Below are 16,817 nucleotides of genomic sequence, written 5' to 3'. Positions count from 1 at the left end.
ATTTCTCATTCCCCCCCCGACCTCAAACTTTGAAATGGAAAAACAAAATGTTATTTATTCAAGGTAACTTTATACACAGCTTTTCAGGGGGAAAAAATCTATTAGGTGATATTAAGTGTATGTAGATTGCTTGTTTCCAAAATGGTTAAGTTATTTACATACATATGTAAAATGTACTATACATTAAAGTTAGGTACAACAGCCAGTGAATAGATCACTGTTACATCATTTTTTAAAAATAAGTTCCACTTACGCACGTGGGCTTTGAGCAGATTTCAGGCAGTTCCTGAATAAAAATCAAAACTGGCTACCAGTTGCCATCATCACAGGAAGAAAAACAAAAGAAGGAGTTCCATAAGAAAGATGGAAAATCAGCTAAAAAGCAAGTTATAATATTTATAACAGTTCTTCAGGTGGGGGCGGCAAGTATTCACTGTGATCTTGATCCGAATTAGGAGGAATAGAGAACTCCTGACACTGGATCTCATTGTTGGAATCTGCCTGGTTTTTCATGAAGTCTCCTGGTGGCAGGGGCAAGTTAAGTAAGTCAGGTGGAGGTGGAAATCTTTGTTCGAACTCAGAATTGTGATCTTCACAGACTTGACTGAGACAGTCCAGAGATGGCGGGAGATTGGTGGAATCATTTGGAAGAGGAGATAGAATTGTCACTGTGGGTTTGTCACATTGGTTACTTTCCTGTTCTTCTAAATCAAGAAGTGGGGGAGGTGGTGGAAGCAGATCGGCATCATCTGAAGAAGAAATTGCAGTGCCAATCGTTGATCCACCAGGACTCTCCTCTGATGTACCATTTGCTTGATCTTTTATCTTCTCTGTTTTGGGGTTGTTGGAATCTTCAGTGTGTTCATTTGATTCAAATAACTTAATTTCCAAATCATCTGGTAAGAGTGTGCTTTTGTTTGGTTTCCAGGGCATAAGTGAAACAATTGATGTCCGTTTTGTGGGTACTTCATTTTCTCTAATGTTATCCATATATATGTCGGGGGTTTCACCATCAGCAAATGGAGACCTGCCTGCCCAATTCTGATCATTTAAAACTGTTTTTCTCAAGCATTTCCATAGTACAATTATGATTATAGATACCAACAAAGAAGTCAGAATTATGCCAATTAATATGGCAGCTAAATTAGAATTGGTTTCATGTGAGATATTTTTGCTACTGGTCATTTCTAGGATGAATCCTGGAGTAATCCTAGGTGAACTTTTGACACTTGGTGTTGGTCGTATAGATGGATTATGAACAGTTGGTGATACTGGTTTTCTAGAAGAGGTATGGACAGATGATGGTTGTTGAGTGGAAGTAGAGACAAATGGTGGCAGTTGTTTGGTAGAAGTATGGGTAGATGGTGGCAGTTGTCCAACAGAAGTAAACGTGGGTACTGCTGTTTGTTGGGAGGAGGTGTTGGCCATTGGTATTCGTTGTCTGGTGACGTTATAGGTAAGTGGTTGCCCAGCAGAAGTGTGTGCTGCTGGTTTTTCAGAAGAAGCATAGGCAGCTGGTGTTGTTTGTCTAGCAGCAACTTTGGCAGTTGGTATTGGTTTTGCAGGGGAAACATGGTTGAATTGTGTTGGTTGACTGATAGGGTTCTCTGTTGTGTTTTGAGAATTAGCTGAGTTATATGGCCTTGATGATCTAAATAAAGTAGGCTGTGGTTGCTTCTCTGTTGTAATTGCTTCTGTCTCTGAGGAAAATATATCACTGATGTGCCCACAAAACAAAATTAAGATGAAATATTTGGGATCCATTTCAGAATGTTTCCACCCTACCAGAGGTTTTGTAATGAAAGAAAAAAAGACAGGTATTATTTGGTGTCTGGCAAAGTAGGTAGGTACTTATAAGTATTGTTTCTAATTTAGACTTGATACACTGTAGTGTAAATAACTCTTGAATATATTCTAACTTAACCATACAACATTTGGACCTCATAGGCAATAGTCTCTCTCAATTCTTTCATAAGATCTGTACTTGGCCCTGCTGCCCCCCTAGCTGCTGCTGCTTCTTTTTTTTTTTTTAAAGATTTTATTTATTTGACAGAGAGAGACACAACGAGAGAGGGAACACAAGCAGGGGGACTGGGAGAGGGAGAAGCAGGCTTCCTGTGGAGCAGGGAGCCCGATGCAGGGCTGGATCCCAGGACCCTGGGATCATGACCTGAGCCGAAGGCAGATGCCTAACAAATGAGCCACCCAGGCGCCCCAACCCCCCCCCCCCGCCCAGCTTCTTTACATTACAATCCGTCACACTTGTGAAATACATAGGCTCTTTTTTTTTTTTAAAGATTTTATTTATTTATTTGAGAGAGCGAGAATGAGAGAGAGAGAGCACATGAGAGGGGGGAGGGTCAGAGGGAGAAGCAGACTCCCTGCTGAGCGGGGAGCCCGATGTGGGACTCGATCCCGGGACTCCAGGATCATGACCTGAGCCGAAGGCAGTCGCTTAACCAACTGAGCCACCCAGGCGCCCGAAATACATAGGCTCTTGATGCTGGTTCCATGTGCTCTCTATTCTTTTCTTCCTTACTATTAGAAATACACTGATCCTGTTGCTTTGAAGGACACCAGTAATCATCTGTTACCTAATCCAACAGTCTTGACTTTATTCTCTCTTTTTTTTTCTCCCTCTCTTGATCACATTCAATGCTATTGACTATGCCTTCACTACTATTCAAGTAGCTCTTTGTTATAGTCTTCCTTTCATGTTAATCTCACTAGCTTCTGTTTTTCTCTTCTTAAATATGGATACTTGATATTCAGTCCTTACTCTTAGCTACTTTTCTCTGATCCTGATTCTATAAAATTTCAGCTCTCACCTGTATGCCATAACTCCCAAACCTGCACATCCAGCCTAAATCTCCTTAATTCCATTCCATTTACATGACTTCTTGGTGGACATTTCCATGTTATATATCCTACCGTCAGCAAATTTAACATATTTAAAACAGAATTCGTCTTCGTGTCAAAACTGACTCCTCTCTTTATTTTCATATGGTGTTACCTTTAAGTTTTTTATGCAGAGAGTCTATTGTGTTAGTAATCTCTATAGCATCATCAGTCTAGCACTCTGTCTTTATGTTAGGATCTCTTACTCTTTTTTTTTTTTAAAGATTTTATTGATTTTGAGCCCTGAGTAGGGGGAGGGGCAGAAGGAGAGAGAGAGAATCTCAAGCAGACTGTGTGCTGAGCACAGAGCCAGATGTGGAGCTCAGTGTGGGGCTTGATCTCCTGACCCTGAAATCACAACCTGAGGTGATATCAAGAGTCTGACGCTTAACCAGCTGAGCTGTCCAGGCACCCCTAGGATCTCATAGTCTTAAAGGAGTCAGTTCAACTCAGAATCCTAAGTGATCTTTGAATCTGGTTGAGTCAGTTCTGTCCAGTTGGTAAAGTTGTCCAATGCTGCTTTCATTCATTTATTGATTAACACTATCTTTGTGTCAGGCCTGTTCTAGGTTTAAGAGATATACCCCCCCAAAAACGTTTCCAGTGGTGGAAACAATCAATAAATAATTATAATAATTTAATAAGTTTTCTCCTAAAGGGATGCAAGAGGTGCACATAGGGACCATTGCAGCCTCGGAGGCTTTCAGGGAGGGTTTCTCAGAGAAGTAAAACTTGAATTGAGTCTTGAAAGGTCTGTAAGAAGGAATTGAGCAACTAAAGTATTACAGTCAGGGGAACAACATATGGACATGGGAAGAGAAGGCACATATGTAAGTTTGGCAGGCAGGGCTTTTCGTGGGATGTGGTGGATGCTAAAACGTGAGGAGTAAATTCCAGTTCTACTTCCAACGTGTAATGATGCACATGAGTGCAAGAACTAGTCATTTCATCTCTCCTGTTCTCAACTGTCTTCTCTCTAAAGTGAGGAGTTACACTAAGACAGTTTTCAGCTCTAAGTGTAATATACTGTTAAACACAATGATAACTATTTGGTTATTAACGTTAGGTTGGTTATTTCTTAGGTAAAGGGACATCTCAGGGTGTTAGATCCTGGTAAATATGATTAGAAACTATAGTTTTTCTAGGATTCCTAGTCCAATGTGAGAGAGATTTGATGTTCTATGCGAAGTAGAGGAACACCCTCAAGTTTTGCAAATAAATAGACTTTTCGGCATATTTGAGTAGTTTTCATTGCTTACTCCTCTACCACTTGGCACACAGTAATGGTAAACTACCCTGTTCAGGGGAGGGCATATGGTCTCTTCCTTTTTCTTTTCTTTTTTCTTCCTAATACTTCAGGCCTAAATTTAAAATTTTTCTCCTTTAAACTTTCCTGCACACTGCTGATGAATTAATCTTCTGAAAGCATTTATAGTCAAGTTACTGCTCCCTTACTTATGGATTCCCCGTTGCTGTCAAGATAAAAATTCTAAACTGAGTTTTCTTCCTTCTGGCTTGAGTTTACCAATCCTGACTCATGTCTCAACACTGAAACTTCTCATTCAGCCAAATGCGCCTCTTCCCATCTTAAGTACTTTCTAGACACATGCTTTTTTCCCTAAATAGACACTTTTAATTACACTGTTTCTCACCCTCTTAGAGTGTGTTCTCCACCCCCAAACTCAGCCTCTTTTCCTGTCTGAACCGGTTGTCACTGGGCAGACCTCAGCTTAAATCCCCCTTCTTAAATCAAGTTCTCGGTGACTGGCCATAGCGCAGAGAGTTTAGCCATTCCCTGAACCTCCTAGTCTTGCTGTCTTTGTGGTTCCTTAGGTAAGTATTCATGGTCCTACCATACTGACACTTTTATTCTCTCAGGTAATTGTGTCATTTTAAAATTACTTTTAACTTTGCACATTTTCTTTTTATTATCCCCACCCATTCAAAGAAGAACCTTGAAGAAAGCAGAAAAGAAAAAGCTTATGTAGAACATATTCTGTATTGTACTATCCCCGGTGTTTTACATAATTTTACTTCATTTAACCTTTAAATGACTATGAGGAATCCTTGACTTACAGATAAAGAGACAAGTTCACTTGCATTAAGAGTTTGCCTAGGGTGCCTGGGTGGCACTGTCAGTTAAGCCTTCATGATCCCAGGGTCTTGGGATCGAGCCCCGCATCAGGCTCCCTGCTCAGCTGGGAACCTGCTTCACCCTCTGCCTGCCACTCTACCTGCTTGTGCTCTCTTTCTCTCTCTATCAAATAAAATTAAAAAAAAAAAAAGTTTGCCTAGTGTTCTATCACCTTTATATATATTATATCACAGATATGTCACCTGATTGACAAGCATGTGCTCTTTCTACTCCCTAAACCGCCTCAGGGGTTTTGATTCCTTTACAGCTAAGTGCAATATATGTTACGAGCTCAGGAAACACTTAACCTGTATTGGCTTCATGGTTCCTTTCCATTTTCTTCACTATTCACGTACTCACTTTTGCCAGAATGTAAGCAGAGAAGATGAAATCTGTTATTAAATTATGCTTGCTATCCATTTTGTAAAAGGTTTCATAAGGGAAAAAATTGAAACTTTTGGCATAAATGTGGGGATTTGAATCATCTCTAGATGGTTATCCATGTGCAGTTCCCACTTTCTATTCTTAACGGATTTCCACCACCCCCAAAAGCCCTTCTTCAGAGTTTCACTTTAGTTTTTTAGAAATGCCATCCAAAGCAACAGAAAATATAGGCCATGAATTGTCTTCAGCTAAAAATGTTTCCTCTTTTGTGACTTCACTTAAAATTAAAAAAAAAAAAACAAAAAACAAAGCCCACACAGTTCCTCTTTTCAATTCACTAAAAAAGGCACTAGAGAAGGAAAGACCCTGAACAGGAACATAATTATAAACCATTTTAGTTTGTAAGATCAGTTTTGATAGGTTCATAGCCTCTTTTGACAATAGGAAGATCATAAAACCTTCAGTATATGAGATTTTTCTACTTGTCATGTAAGGGTTACAACAATATCAAAACCAAATTGCATGTTTTACCTGTTGTGTTTCTTCTTCCCACTCCTCAGTTAGCTGTCTGCCCTCCTAGGGTCTGCTACATCAGAATGCTAGAATCTTTGTTAGCTCTCTACTACAGCAAACCAGAACAGTCCAGAAAAGAAAGAGCAGGATTTAACACAGGAATAAATAGGGGGCATAATAGTGAAGAAACTGACTTTTTCTAACTCAGAGAAGTAAGGCCAGTGTTATTAGCAGTGTAGAAAGTTGTATAACATATGTATTCTCTTAAATACATAAACCATGTGTACCTGAAGTACCAACATTGCTTCTTCAGGGAGAGAAGGTAAAAACAAAGAACCATATGGGGGGAATGTAAAAAGGAGAAAATGTCAGATCAGAGAAAATGAAAAGGGAGTGCAAAGAAATAAAAAATAACACCAAAGAGGAAAATAGAGCAGAAATTATAGGAGGCAGCAAATATATGGAAAAGGGACGGGGAAGGTCAGTGGGCTAGAGAAGGTATTGAAAAATTGGTAAAAAACTGAAGAAAAAGTGGTAGTTATGTAATTAGCAAGAAATTAGGGTAGATGATTAAAGTGGAGGAGAAGATTGAAGTAGATGGAAGAAAGGCCTAAGTGCTGCTCTCTGTCACGGGTTTGGGCTTGTGGACCCTGGGAAGCAGCAGGGAGGAGCCGTCTTCCCACGATGGAGGACTTGACTCATCCGTCTTCTCAAACTCACCAGGCTTTCGTTTCAGGTTCTCCTATCTGTTCTAAGTATTCTTAAGATTCTCTTTTTTTAATTTTTTCCTCGTACTATTCAGAACATAACTGCTAATTATTCTAAAGAACCCATGCGTTCTATATGGCATTTTTCTAGAAATCCCTTAGTCTGCTGCCAAGGCAAATCCCACATTTGTCTACCTTCATATGGCAGTATCTTGCTTATTATTATAGGTTGTCACTTTGAGGTCTAAATCTGTGATTTTGGTCCTTTGGCTTTTCCTGAATATTTAAAAAGGTGTGGTTTTTTTGTTTTTGTTTTTGTTTTTTTAAGATTTTATTTATTTATTTGACAGAGAGATAGCGAAAGAGGGAACACAAGCAGGGGGAGTGGGAGAGGGAGAAGCAGGCCTCCCCCTGAGCAGGGAGCCCGATGCGGGGCTCGATCGCAAGACCCTGGGACCATGACCTGAGCCGAAGGCAGACGCTTAACGACCGAGCCACCCAGGCGCCCCTAAAAAGGTTTTAAAAGAGGAAGGAAAACATCAGCTGTGTTTTAACTAAGCATCTTACAGTCAGTTACAGTGAAGGTAGGAGTCCTCATGTATTAGACATGTTCTCATAAATATGCATAAGTACATAAAGAGTACAGTTAAAATTGATTCTGTTAAGTTGGATATAAGAAATGTCATTTAAAGAGAATCAAGGAGATTTGGAGAGCATATCCTAAATAAAAAGGCAAGTATAGGTAACAATATAAAAAATAATACATGAGTGATTAGGACTTTGATATTATTACTACTTTTAGTTAATAAGTTACAATATAGATAGAATAGATTAAAATTTAGTTATATTGTATCTCCAACTGGTTAAATTATTAAATCATAAAAAGAGGAAAACAGCAATTCTGTATCTTGAGTAGGAATAGAAAGGGAGATTAACCTTGAACTCTAATAGGAAGTATTTGGAGACTTAATAATAATAGCTACCATTTACTGAGTACCCGCTAAATGTTAGGTACTATCCTATTTTAACAAGCAGGGTAGTGTTACCTTCATCTTACAGATAAAGAGACTGAGACACAGAGATGTAGGGTAACTTGCCAGTGTCAGAGTTGTTAAGTAGAGGCAGTGATAAAGAAATCATGTCAGTCGTATCCCAGAGTCCTTTCCTTCTGTTATGTGTCACTAAACATGCTGCACTGACTTCCGTAGTAAAAGTATGAAGCAGGAATGCCTAAGGGAGGAGATGTGAGCTCTCTGGAAACAGATACATAAATAACTTTTGGAGGCAGTCTTGAGTAAGGAGTAGGAAAAAAAAAAAACTACCAGAAAACCAGGTTATGCCTCTGATTCTATGAAAATAGTTATGAGAGTTTTAAATGGTTAACCTATAAGCTATATTTGAGCTAATAAATACATATATTTGTGATGACTTTTAAAGATCGGACATTGAAAGGCATCAGATTTATATTTAACAAATTTGAACTTATTCAGAAGTCATAATTTCCTTCTAAGTAGAGTTATATAGGAATTAGTTGAAAAACAAAGGTACTATTACCCTCTAAATTTTGAACTGACCCTTTAAAAATATATAGAGACAAGTCTTATCTAAAAAAGAGATAAAAATCTTTATATTCTAACTTATGTAATAGTTACTTAGAAAAAAATCCAAAGTGGACTTCTATAAGGGAAAGTCATAAATATTTATGAAATGTTGAAATAGAATATCACCCACTATGAGTTTATATTCTGTGATATTACAAGTCTCTGTAAACTAAACCCTTTGCAGTTTTTATTTGGAGGATATTTACTTTGTAGCTGCCCAGTTTACTCACAGAGTAGGCATGTTGTATGCATATTAGCAATTTTCTATTATTTATCTTGTGAGTGTTTTTTTCCCATATCTATTTTATACTGTTTACCAACAGCTCAGATAGTAATGTATTGCATAAATATGTAGATGATATGAATATATGTACACACATTTTATCATAACAGTTTTGTCTTAGTAAACTTTAAAAATGAGCCATAATATTTTCCTATAACCATTATTACTTAAATACAAAATTCTATTTGTGTAAAAAACAAAGCATATGTAATAATGATAATTGAGTACCCCATCTAATCTCCTTTGGTTTCTTTTTTAAATTAAGTGAAGGTGACCATTTTTACCGTAGAAACTAAAGGGGATTAAAAATAATTTAAATCTATGGATTATATATAGGAAAATTTTTATAGAAAGCAAGTTAGAATTTTTAACAGCTGGTATTTGGGGATTGTAAATTCAGTCATATCCCATGGATTCTAGTTTTACTTGTATCCTTTAGCTTTATCCACCAGGGTTATAGTTTATTTCTTTTAATTACAGAACTAAGGCTTGTGATTGAATAAACTTAAAAGGGCAATATTATACAAACCTAGCTGAAAATTTTTCTTCGAGGCAAGCTCAACATTGAATATTTTTTAATTCCATGCAACCAAATTACAAAACCTGTTATAGATATCTTTAGACTAGCAGAGTTTAAATTTAAAACACTAACAACATTTTAGTTTTAAAAATAAATTTTATATAAAATTAAGATCAAACCAGATTGCCTGTGTGAAAATTTTCTTACCTCAGCTGTTAACTTCTTTTTGCAGAATGCTAAGTTCTTGTTCTATCTGGACATTTTGGTGATTTGGCTAAGAAAGCAAAAGGGGTGGTTCAGTTCAGATTAAAAATGGTCCTGTAGCAAACTGAAATGCTTTCTGTAGAAAAAAAGGAAGTTTATCGATAGTTGGTTCCGGAAGCGCAATAAGCCACAAAATGACTAAGAAATGCACTACTTATTTTGAAACACAGTTTCCGGCTTTATGATTTGAATACTTTTAATTAATGTTGGTAAGTGAACATTTGAGACTCTCTAGTAATGTGATTATATAATTTAAATACTTAGAATAGAACTTTAGAGGGGAACTTAAATATTCTAAGGAAAAACTGCCAGTTGGGTTATTACCCAAAGTGAGATTTCTTTGTGTAAGAAGCGAATGATATGTTCTGTTTACTCGATCACCTTAGGCAAGTTGCTGTACTTCTGAGTCATCATTTCCTCCTGTGGAGGAATATTTCTCTTAGTGAGTTATTTTGAAGATTAAATAAGATAACATGTATAAATGCCTCACACACAGTAGGAAACCAGTAAATGTTAACATTATTTCCTTGTACATAATTTAGACAAAACCCAGGTAAAAGTATAATTCAGTTTTTTGGACCGAGTACTTTACTAAATGATTTTGGAGTTTCAGTGCACAACTCTTTGATTACCCACAAAGTAGGTACTTCTCAGTGGAAGGTAAAATAAATTGGGAATCATGATTTAAATAAGTTAAGCAAAGTGGGCACCTGGTTGGCTCAGTTGGTTAAGCGACTGCCTTCGGCTCGGGTCATGGTCCTGGAGTCCCAGGATCGAGTCCCACATCGGGCTCCCTGCTCAGCAAGGAGTCTGCTTCTCCCTCTGACCCTCTTCCCTCTCGTGCTCTCTCTCTCTCTCAAATAAATAAATAAAATCTTTAAAAATAAATAAATAAGTTAAGCAAAGTATATTGAAAAGAGAATGAGTCAGTCTGAATAAAAATTTCTTTGGGCAAGTCACCTTCTAGCCTCTTTCCTCATCTGAGAAATGGAGGTCATAATTCCTAATTTTTTTTTTCTTTTCAAAGATTTTATTTATTTATTTGAGAGAGAGAGAGAGAGACAGAGCATGAGAGGGGGGAGGGTCAGAGGGAGAAGCAGACTCCCCGCCGAGCAGGAAGCCTCCCGATGCGGGACTCAATCCCGGGACTCCAGGACCACGACCCGAGCCGAAGGCAGACGCTTAACCATCTGAGCCACCCAGGCGCCCTCCTAATTTATAAATTTGTTATGGGATTAAATAAATGTAAAGTACCTAGCAAGCATAGCACCTGTTAGAGTAGATACGGTAAGTATTAAGCCATGCCCTGCTTTTCCCTGATCACTACAGAGGATCATGGACTGTTGAGACCTAGTTCTTAACATCAGGGTACTTATAACTTGGCACAAAAGGAATAGTTTTTGTTTTTAAGGGGTCCTACTATAAAGCAGAAAATAATCAAAACACTGTGAACTTTTGATTCACTATTTTAAAATCCCTGAATTGAGTATGTGGACCATAACACCTGGGGTAGAAAGCAAAAGTGTTCTTTTTTCAAAAATAACTTTTAAATTTTGAACTCAAAATATATCTTAATCTATCGTGTTTAAACACTGTCAAGTCTGAAAAGGAACCACTTCTGTTTGTTCATGAACTGTCATTGGATAGCATCATTCTGAGGGTGTTGGTGAGTGATGAATTTTAAATATTCCTGCAATAGGAGCTTTATCTTTTTTTGTCAGAAAATGGTTGACCTGTATGTTGAATATGAAAGTACTTACCTAGTTAATGTCTTATTTTTTTTAAAGGACACTGATTTGTTTAAATTTCCTCGGACAAGTATATATGACACTTGACTCAATGAGTGATTTGTGTAGCACTGTTTGTTCTAGTACACAATCTCAAATTTTTAATTTATACAAGATGGGAGCTCTGCCCAGTTTCATTGCCAGTCTGGTCCTTTTTACCCTTCAAAAGATAACCTGATGTCACCATGATTGGCATGAGTGTTCTCTTCCCTTTTTACTTTTTTGATATTTAGCTTTATCTGGAATAATATGGTTATAATTTATTTATTTTTCTAACAAATTGGTAATAAATTGATCATAAAATTGATGCTTTGGTTTTTCCCTCCCATTTTAAGATACAAATTAGATCTCTGAAGCCTTGGTGCCCATAAGAAGTGATTTTGATGACCAAGACCAATATCACCTAGGGAATTAATGCAGAAATTACCAGGGCTTGGAGGTTACCCCATTCCAGCTGAATCAGAAAGAGAGAGTGGGAATTAGGTATTGGCTAGCTTTAAAAACTCTTCAGATGATTCTGATGCACAATCAGGATGAGAATCACAAACCTAGAAGGGAGGGTAAGATTGTGATCATATTTGGAAAAAAATATATAAAATTTTTTCTTGAATGGCTAGCATATTGCCCAAAATAAATGCTCAATAAGGGATGAGAATTTTTAAATGTAGCTTGGTCTTTAATTAGTATGCCCTGGATCAATTTTAGTAGATAGTTGGAAAGTCTCTCAGACCAACTTCTGTAATATATTTAACTGAAGGTGGAAGTCTTGATTTAAGTGTAAGTCATTATTTTACTCGAACCCAATTTCTTGAAAGGTTAAACAATGACCTGGAGTATCCTGTTTTCCAAATGAGAGCAAACATACACACATCTTTCCTTTGCTCATGTCACATTAGATAGTAAAAAAAAGTAAAACTGATCATTTATTAGGCCACTTGGCACCCTTGAAGTCAGAAAATTAGTCACCCTTTGGATATTTGCTATAAATATTCCAATAAGCAGTATTTATAGATTAGAGGTACATTGCATTTAAACAGTAAGATGTGCTTTACATTTACACTTGGCCTTCTGTTGTGGTTACAATCTCATCTGTTTCAGTTAAGCTCTATTTCTTATTGATCTTTACAGTGTGTTGCCTAAGATAATAAACGGAATACAATTATATGTAGTCAGTTTTATTCTGAGTCTTAATTCATTATACAAAATTAAAAGTTTTAATTAAATATTTATAGTAGAAAAACACTTTCTTCTGTGTGCCATATGTAAAGATGAAAACATGTGGCATAAAATTAGCTTTATTGGTATATGAGCTGGTCCAGATTCTGTCACGTTCGGCAAAGGTACTGTTAAACTACAGTTCAACTCTGCGCACTAGGAATTTGGCTTCTGTTAGATGCTGAAGCATATACTTGCCTCTAAGGACACACTAAAACTCTTCAAAGTTCAATTACATTCAGATGAAGATCATCTAACTACTGTTGCTGAACAGGAAATATTTATTTAATTGTCCCTTTCTGCCTCCCATTCCTTCAACTCGTCTTTAAAACCTTCCCCACATTCTCAGGTGTTTGGTTATTTACTTTTTAAAATACTCAGTGTAAGGACAAAAGTGCACAGTTTAAGTAATTGAGAAGGTGGGCAAACTTCTCCCCTTCTCACTTGCTGGATTCTAAATTGCAGGGCTGCCATGTCAACAAATTTTAGACCACCGAACCAACATGTTGGCATTAAATATCAAACTGATTTCATTTTTGTACTTCATAAACTTTCTCATTGCTCCTTTGCATTTTTCTTGACTAAAGTGCCTGTTAGTTAGTGAGTTTTTCAGTTCCTCCTTCATCTTTTCTTTCCCTTGTAGCTATGAGTGTTCCAGTAGATTGCATCATTAGGTTGGGCCCTGTGAGCTGTTGTGCTCTTTTCCAAGTGTCTGATTCAGCAGGCCAGAGACCACTGCTTGCCAGAAAATCACCATTGCTTCTAGGCTGACGCTTGCCTACTTGTTTTGATCGTCTGAGAGATGAGACTTTGTTTGCCAGAACTACAGTTGATAGAAATAGAAGGGTACAGATAAGAAAAAGCACTGCGATTATAACGAAGCAAATTAGCATAGCCGTTTTGTTGTTGTTTTCCTCACAGACCTCTTTTTTGAAAATTTCACGGTGACCTTTGGTTGTGTTTTCTGTGCTCTGTACTGTTGGAGAACTGTTCCTGACGACAGAAGGTATATAAAGCTCCAGTTCCGATATAGGAGTTAGAGATGTGACCTGAGATGATGTTGCTATTTCAGTCCTGTTTATAGAGTTACCTCTTTTATCTACTGTAGAAGTTGTAGGGTTTGTGTTAATGTTTTCATTTTGGTTTCTGCCTGGCTTATTTTGAATATCTGGATCCCAGACAGTAGTACTGTTAGCCCACAGATGGGTATAGTTTGCGTTTATTCCAGGAGACCAAGAAAAAACTGTTGTCGTCAGAAGGGCAAGATGCAGGTAAAGTCCTGTGTGCTCCATGTCCATGAATATGCTGGAAATCTGTTGGGATAGCAGTATAATTTATTAATTTGGGAAAGAATAATGGTTCCTGGTTGTTGTGATTGTAGTTAAAAGATGGACAGCTGATATCTTACAAAGTGAGCTACAAACTCATGCCTAATATTTGCTATCCTGTTTGAATTCCTTCTAACTGACTTTTTTTCTGTCAGGCTGTGTATAAAGAAACAATTTAATTTCTGTTATTCTTTCAAATGCTAGAGGTTAGCATTATAAATAACTGTGAATCATTTTAAACTGAATCCCGTGGTTTTATATAGTTTTCTCCCTCCCAAGCATACTAAACTTCAGCTTTGAGTCACATACTTCTGCTTTGTTTTTTTGATTCCTTTTTTTTTCTTCTGCTCCCAACCATTTAAGGATCTTTCTTGCAGAAACTCCCCACCTTCTAACAAATGTGTCACCAATCTTTATAGTAAAGGAGAAATGTGGCCTTGAGCATTTTGCTTCATGTATGAAAAGAAAACGCAAATGGCTTTTTTGGTTTTTGTTTTGGGGTCGAGAAAGGGGAAGTGTAGCAACCAAAGGAAAATGGATTTCAAATAGGAATTCAGGATGTTCTTTTTTCTTCTTGGGTGTTTATCTTGAAGCTTAGAATAAAGCTGGTACTTAGAAATATGCTCCCGGTATTTGTGAAAGCAATCATATGGTGGTGGTTCTCTCTTTTCACCGGTATATCCCCTGACTTATTGTGGCTTTCTAAAAGCAAAGGCATGCCAGATTTCTTCTGAATAATCTCAAAAGTTAAACCAAAGTTACTGACTTTTTTCATCATCATTTATGCTTAGCATGTTTTTGTATCCCTGTTTTGACATAATTTTTTTAAGTAAATTATACAGTAAAATAGAGAACATCAGGTTTGGGGGGATTTAGACTATGGGAAGTGGGAAATCAAGGCAGATCATAAGTCTCAACATATAAATAAAAAAGATGAATTTTAGTTTTGTCTTCAAGCTCCTTGGAAGCCAGTACAAAAAGGGGACAAGTCTGTTCCTAATTCTCATTATCCACCCTATGATTGAAGATTTAAATAGAACTCTTTTGTAGTAATAATCTGTTCATCTGAGCTACTTTTGTAAGAATATTTTATTGTTAGCATTAAACAGAAGCAAAACTAGATTATTCGTCTGAGACTTCCTCAGTGAAATTACCTATTTAAGAACCTTATTTTAGAGAAGTTCTTCTCAAACTTGAATGTGCATGGGAGTCTTTTTCTTGTTGTTGTTTTGTTTTTCTTTTTTTTTTAAATTGGATTCTGATTCTGTAGGTCTAGGAAGGACCTGAGATCCTGTATTTCTAACCACCACCCAAGTAAGACAGATGCTGCTGCTAGTCATGCTTTTTTTGAGTTTCGAGGTTTTATTAGAAATAGTTGCTATATGTCATTGGATAAAATTTGTATGCTATTGATATACAGAAATTGAAAATAACAAATGTTTATGTTGTTATACAAACAAAAGTAGCTTGTAATAAACAATGCTAAATGGAAACTAGCCACTGAAGTAGTATTTCCTAAAGGAAAAAACCTTTATTATGTGTTCTAGAATTAAGATGACTTTTTGGATTATGCTCTTTAATAGTTAAAGATATTGCACACTGACTTCTGTATAATAGCGTTTAGCTTCAGTTTTTAGGTTGAATAACAAAAATCTTTGTATACTTTATGATTCTTTCACAAAGAGAAATACTTTAAATTGGATTAGCAAGTAATTTCCATCCTTTCATACTAGACTAGATTTCTGCATTCAGTGCTAAAATTATTTAAGGTGGGTTATTCTTATCACATTAGTTCATCAACAATGTAGTATACATCTTGGTATTCATACACATTTTAGCAGTGCTTACCATGCACGGGGTAGATAATAGGCCTGCTGTTGATTGTCTTCAGCCAGATGTACTGTCATCCCCAAATAAACAAACTGTTAACAGAATGAGACTTTCTCTTGCCCTTACAAATGCCTGAGAATAGAGGACTGTCTCTGCATTCCTAATTTATGCCATGGAGGCCAGGTTATGCTATCAAAAGTTTTCTTTATCTCTGGTCATTTTCAATAAAATTTATAATGCCTAAGCATTAGTAATGAGAACTTTATTTTTTCAACTTTTTAAATAACAAAACTTTTCAATTCACCGTGGAGTCTAAACTCAGATCCTTCCTAATTGTGATAAAAACTACTGTTGATAAATCTTTCCATTTCTAACTTAAATATTACTTAATAGGACAGAAAAAAACAGCATACATTTTCAATCACTTATGATTCTACTTTGTTAGTAAGATTCTTAGGTACTCTTTGAAAGCACTTCCTTGAGCACTAGTCCATACAAAGTTACGAGTGAAAAGGCATAACAAAAGCCGAATATATATGACCTACCTTACAAATTCTTGGTCAAAATCTGATTATAACCTGATTTTAATAAGCCACTTCTTTTCTTGTCTTGAAGCACAGCTTCCAAGTAATTTAAAGCAGAATAGACTTGGAGAATATGAACCTTAAAGTAAATCTGCAGTTAAAAAAAAAAAAAAAAGGATATGTACAGCTAGCTTTCCACTTTTAAAACCAAACCACAGATGACACATTTCCTTTCTGCTGCAACTAAAGCACATGTCCCGGGGGGGGGAGGGATGCGGGGGGGGGGGGAGAAAAAAAGAAAAAAAAAAACCCAGAAAGTCCAACTTGTCCAGTTGGCCACTGGCATGACAGGAGGCTTTGTACAACAAATCCCCGCCTCCAGGGCAGGGAGGGTTTTCCGCTCAGGGCCTTTTGACCTTATGCTCATTATATATGCCTGCAATGTGCTTTTGAATGATAGTATCATTCAAAAGAAGATGGAATGGTATTTTTCCTGCAGCATTAAAATCTCTAAAAATTTTATTTGTGTACCACAGACTGATTTGATGACATGAGTTTGGAGACCTAGGGTATTGGTCAGATAATAGAAACAGTGAAATACATAACCAACATCTCAAATTGTGGAACTACAACAATGACTTGAGAAAATATCTAGTAAACTTAGATTATATGGGGCAGAATAAGTTTTTATGTGGTTTAGTGTATACACATACAGACAAACATACACACTCTTTCCCCTTAAATGTCCTGTCATCACTTCATATTCAGTATGTCTAAAATGGACTTCATTTTCTCTCCAAAAGTCCCTGCCCCTCATGATCTCTTTGTT

The 16,817-nt window shown here is 36.8% G+C and overlaps 3 protein-coding genes across 9 annotated transcripts in view; 1 reads left to right on the top strand and 2 right to left on the bottom strand.

Moving 5' to 3' along the window:
• Positions 1–16,817, top strand: part of NF1 (neurofibromin 1) — a 276,151-nt gene that overhangs the window by 213,005 nt on the left and 46,329 nt on the right. The window lies entirely within an intron of this gene.
• EVI2B (ecotropic viral integration site 2B) lies at positions 29–13,286 on the bottom strand. 2 transcript variants are annotated; one of them, XM_028109134.2, is made up of 3 exons: positions 13,230–13,286; positions 9,248–9,314; positions 29–1,781 (listed from the first exon to the last, which is right to left on the bottom strand). In XM_028109134.2, exon 3 carries the CDS (start codon positions 1,762–1,764, stop codon positions 397–399), a length of 1,368 nt encoding a protein of 455 aa, XP_027964935.2. In that variant the 5' UTR covers positions 1,765–1,781; positions 9,248–9,314; positions 13,230–13,286; the 3' UTR covers positions 29–396. The 2 variants fall into 2 exon arrangements, with proteins under 2 accessions (XP_027964935.2, XP_087884509.1); XM_088028383.1 differs by lacking the exon at positions 13,230–13,286 and having other exon boundaries at positions 9,248–9,380.
• EVI2A (ecotropic viral integration site 2A) lies at positions 11,989–16,173 on the bottom strand. 2 transcript variants are annotated; one of them, XM_088028384.1, is made up of 3 exons: positions 16,010–16,173; positions 15,483–15,534; positions 11,989–13,619 (listed from the first exon to the last, which is right to left on the bottom strand). In XM_088028384.1, exons 2-3 carry the CDS (start codon positions 15,483–15,485, stop codon positions 12,900–12,902), a joined length of 723 nt encoding a protein of 240 aa, XP_087884510.1. In that variant the 5' UTR covers positions 15,486–15,534; positions 16,010–16,173; the 3' UTR covers positions 11,989–12,899. The 2 variants fall into 2 exon arrangements, with proteins under 2 accessions (XP_087884510.1, XP_027964938.2); XM_028109137.2 differs by lacking the exon at positions 15,483–15,534.

This window comes from Eumetopias jubatus, unplaced genomic scaffold (genome assembly GCF_037043125.1).
Source record: "Eumetopias jubatus isolate StellerSeaLion01/CBP00866 unplaced genomic scaffold, mEumJub1_p1.0 scaffold_10, whole genome shotgun sequence".
Taxonomy (NCBI): Eukaryota; Metazoa; Chordata; class Mammalia; order Carnivora; family Otariidae; genus Eumetopias; species Eumetopias jubatus.
The sequence above is the reverse complement of the archived record's forward strand: the minus strand, read 5'-3'. Positions and strand labels throughout refer to the sequence as shown.

What these genes read in the sequence shown, in the direction of transcription:
- EVI2B (XM_028109134.2), bottom strand. Translation starts at nt 1,764, where the DNA reads ATGGATCCCAAATATTTCATCTTAATTTTGTTTTGTGGGCACATCAGT.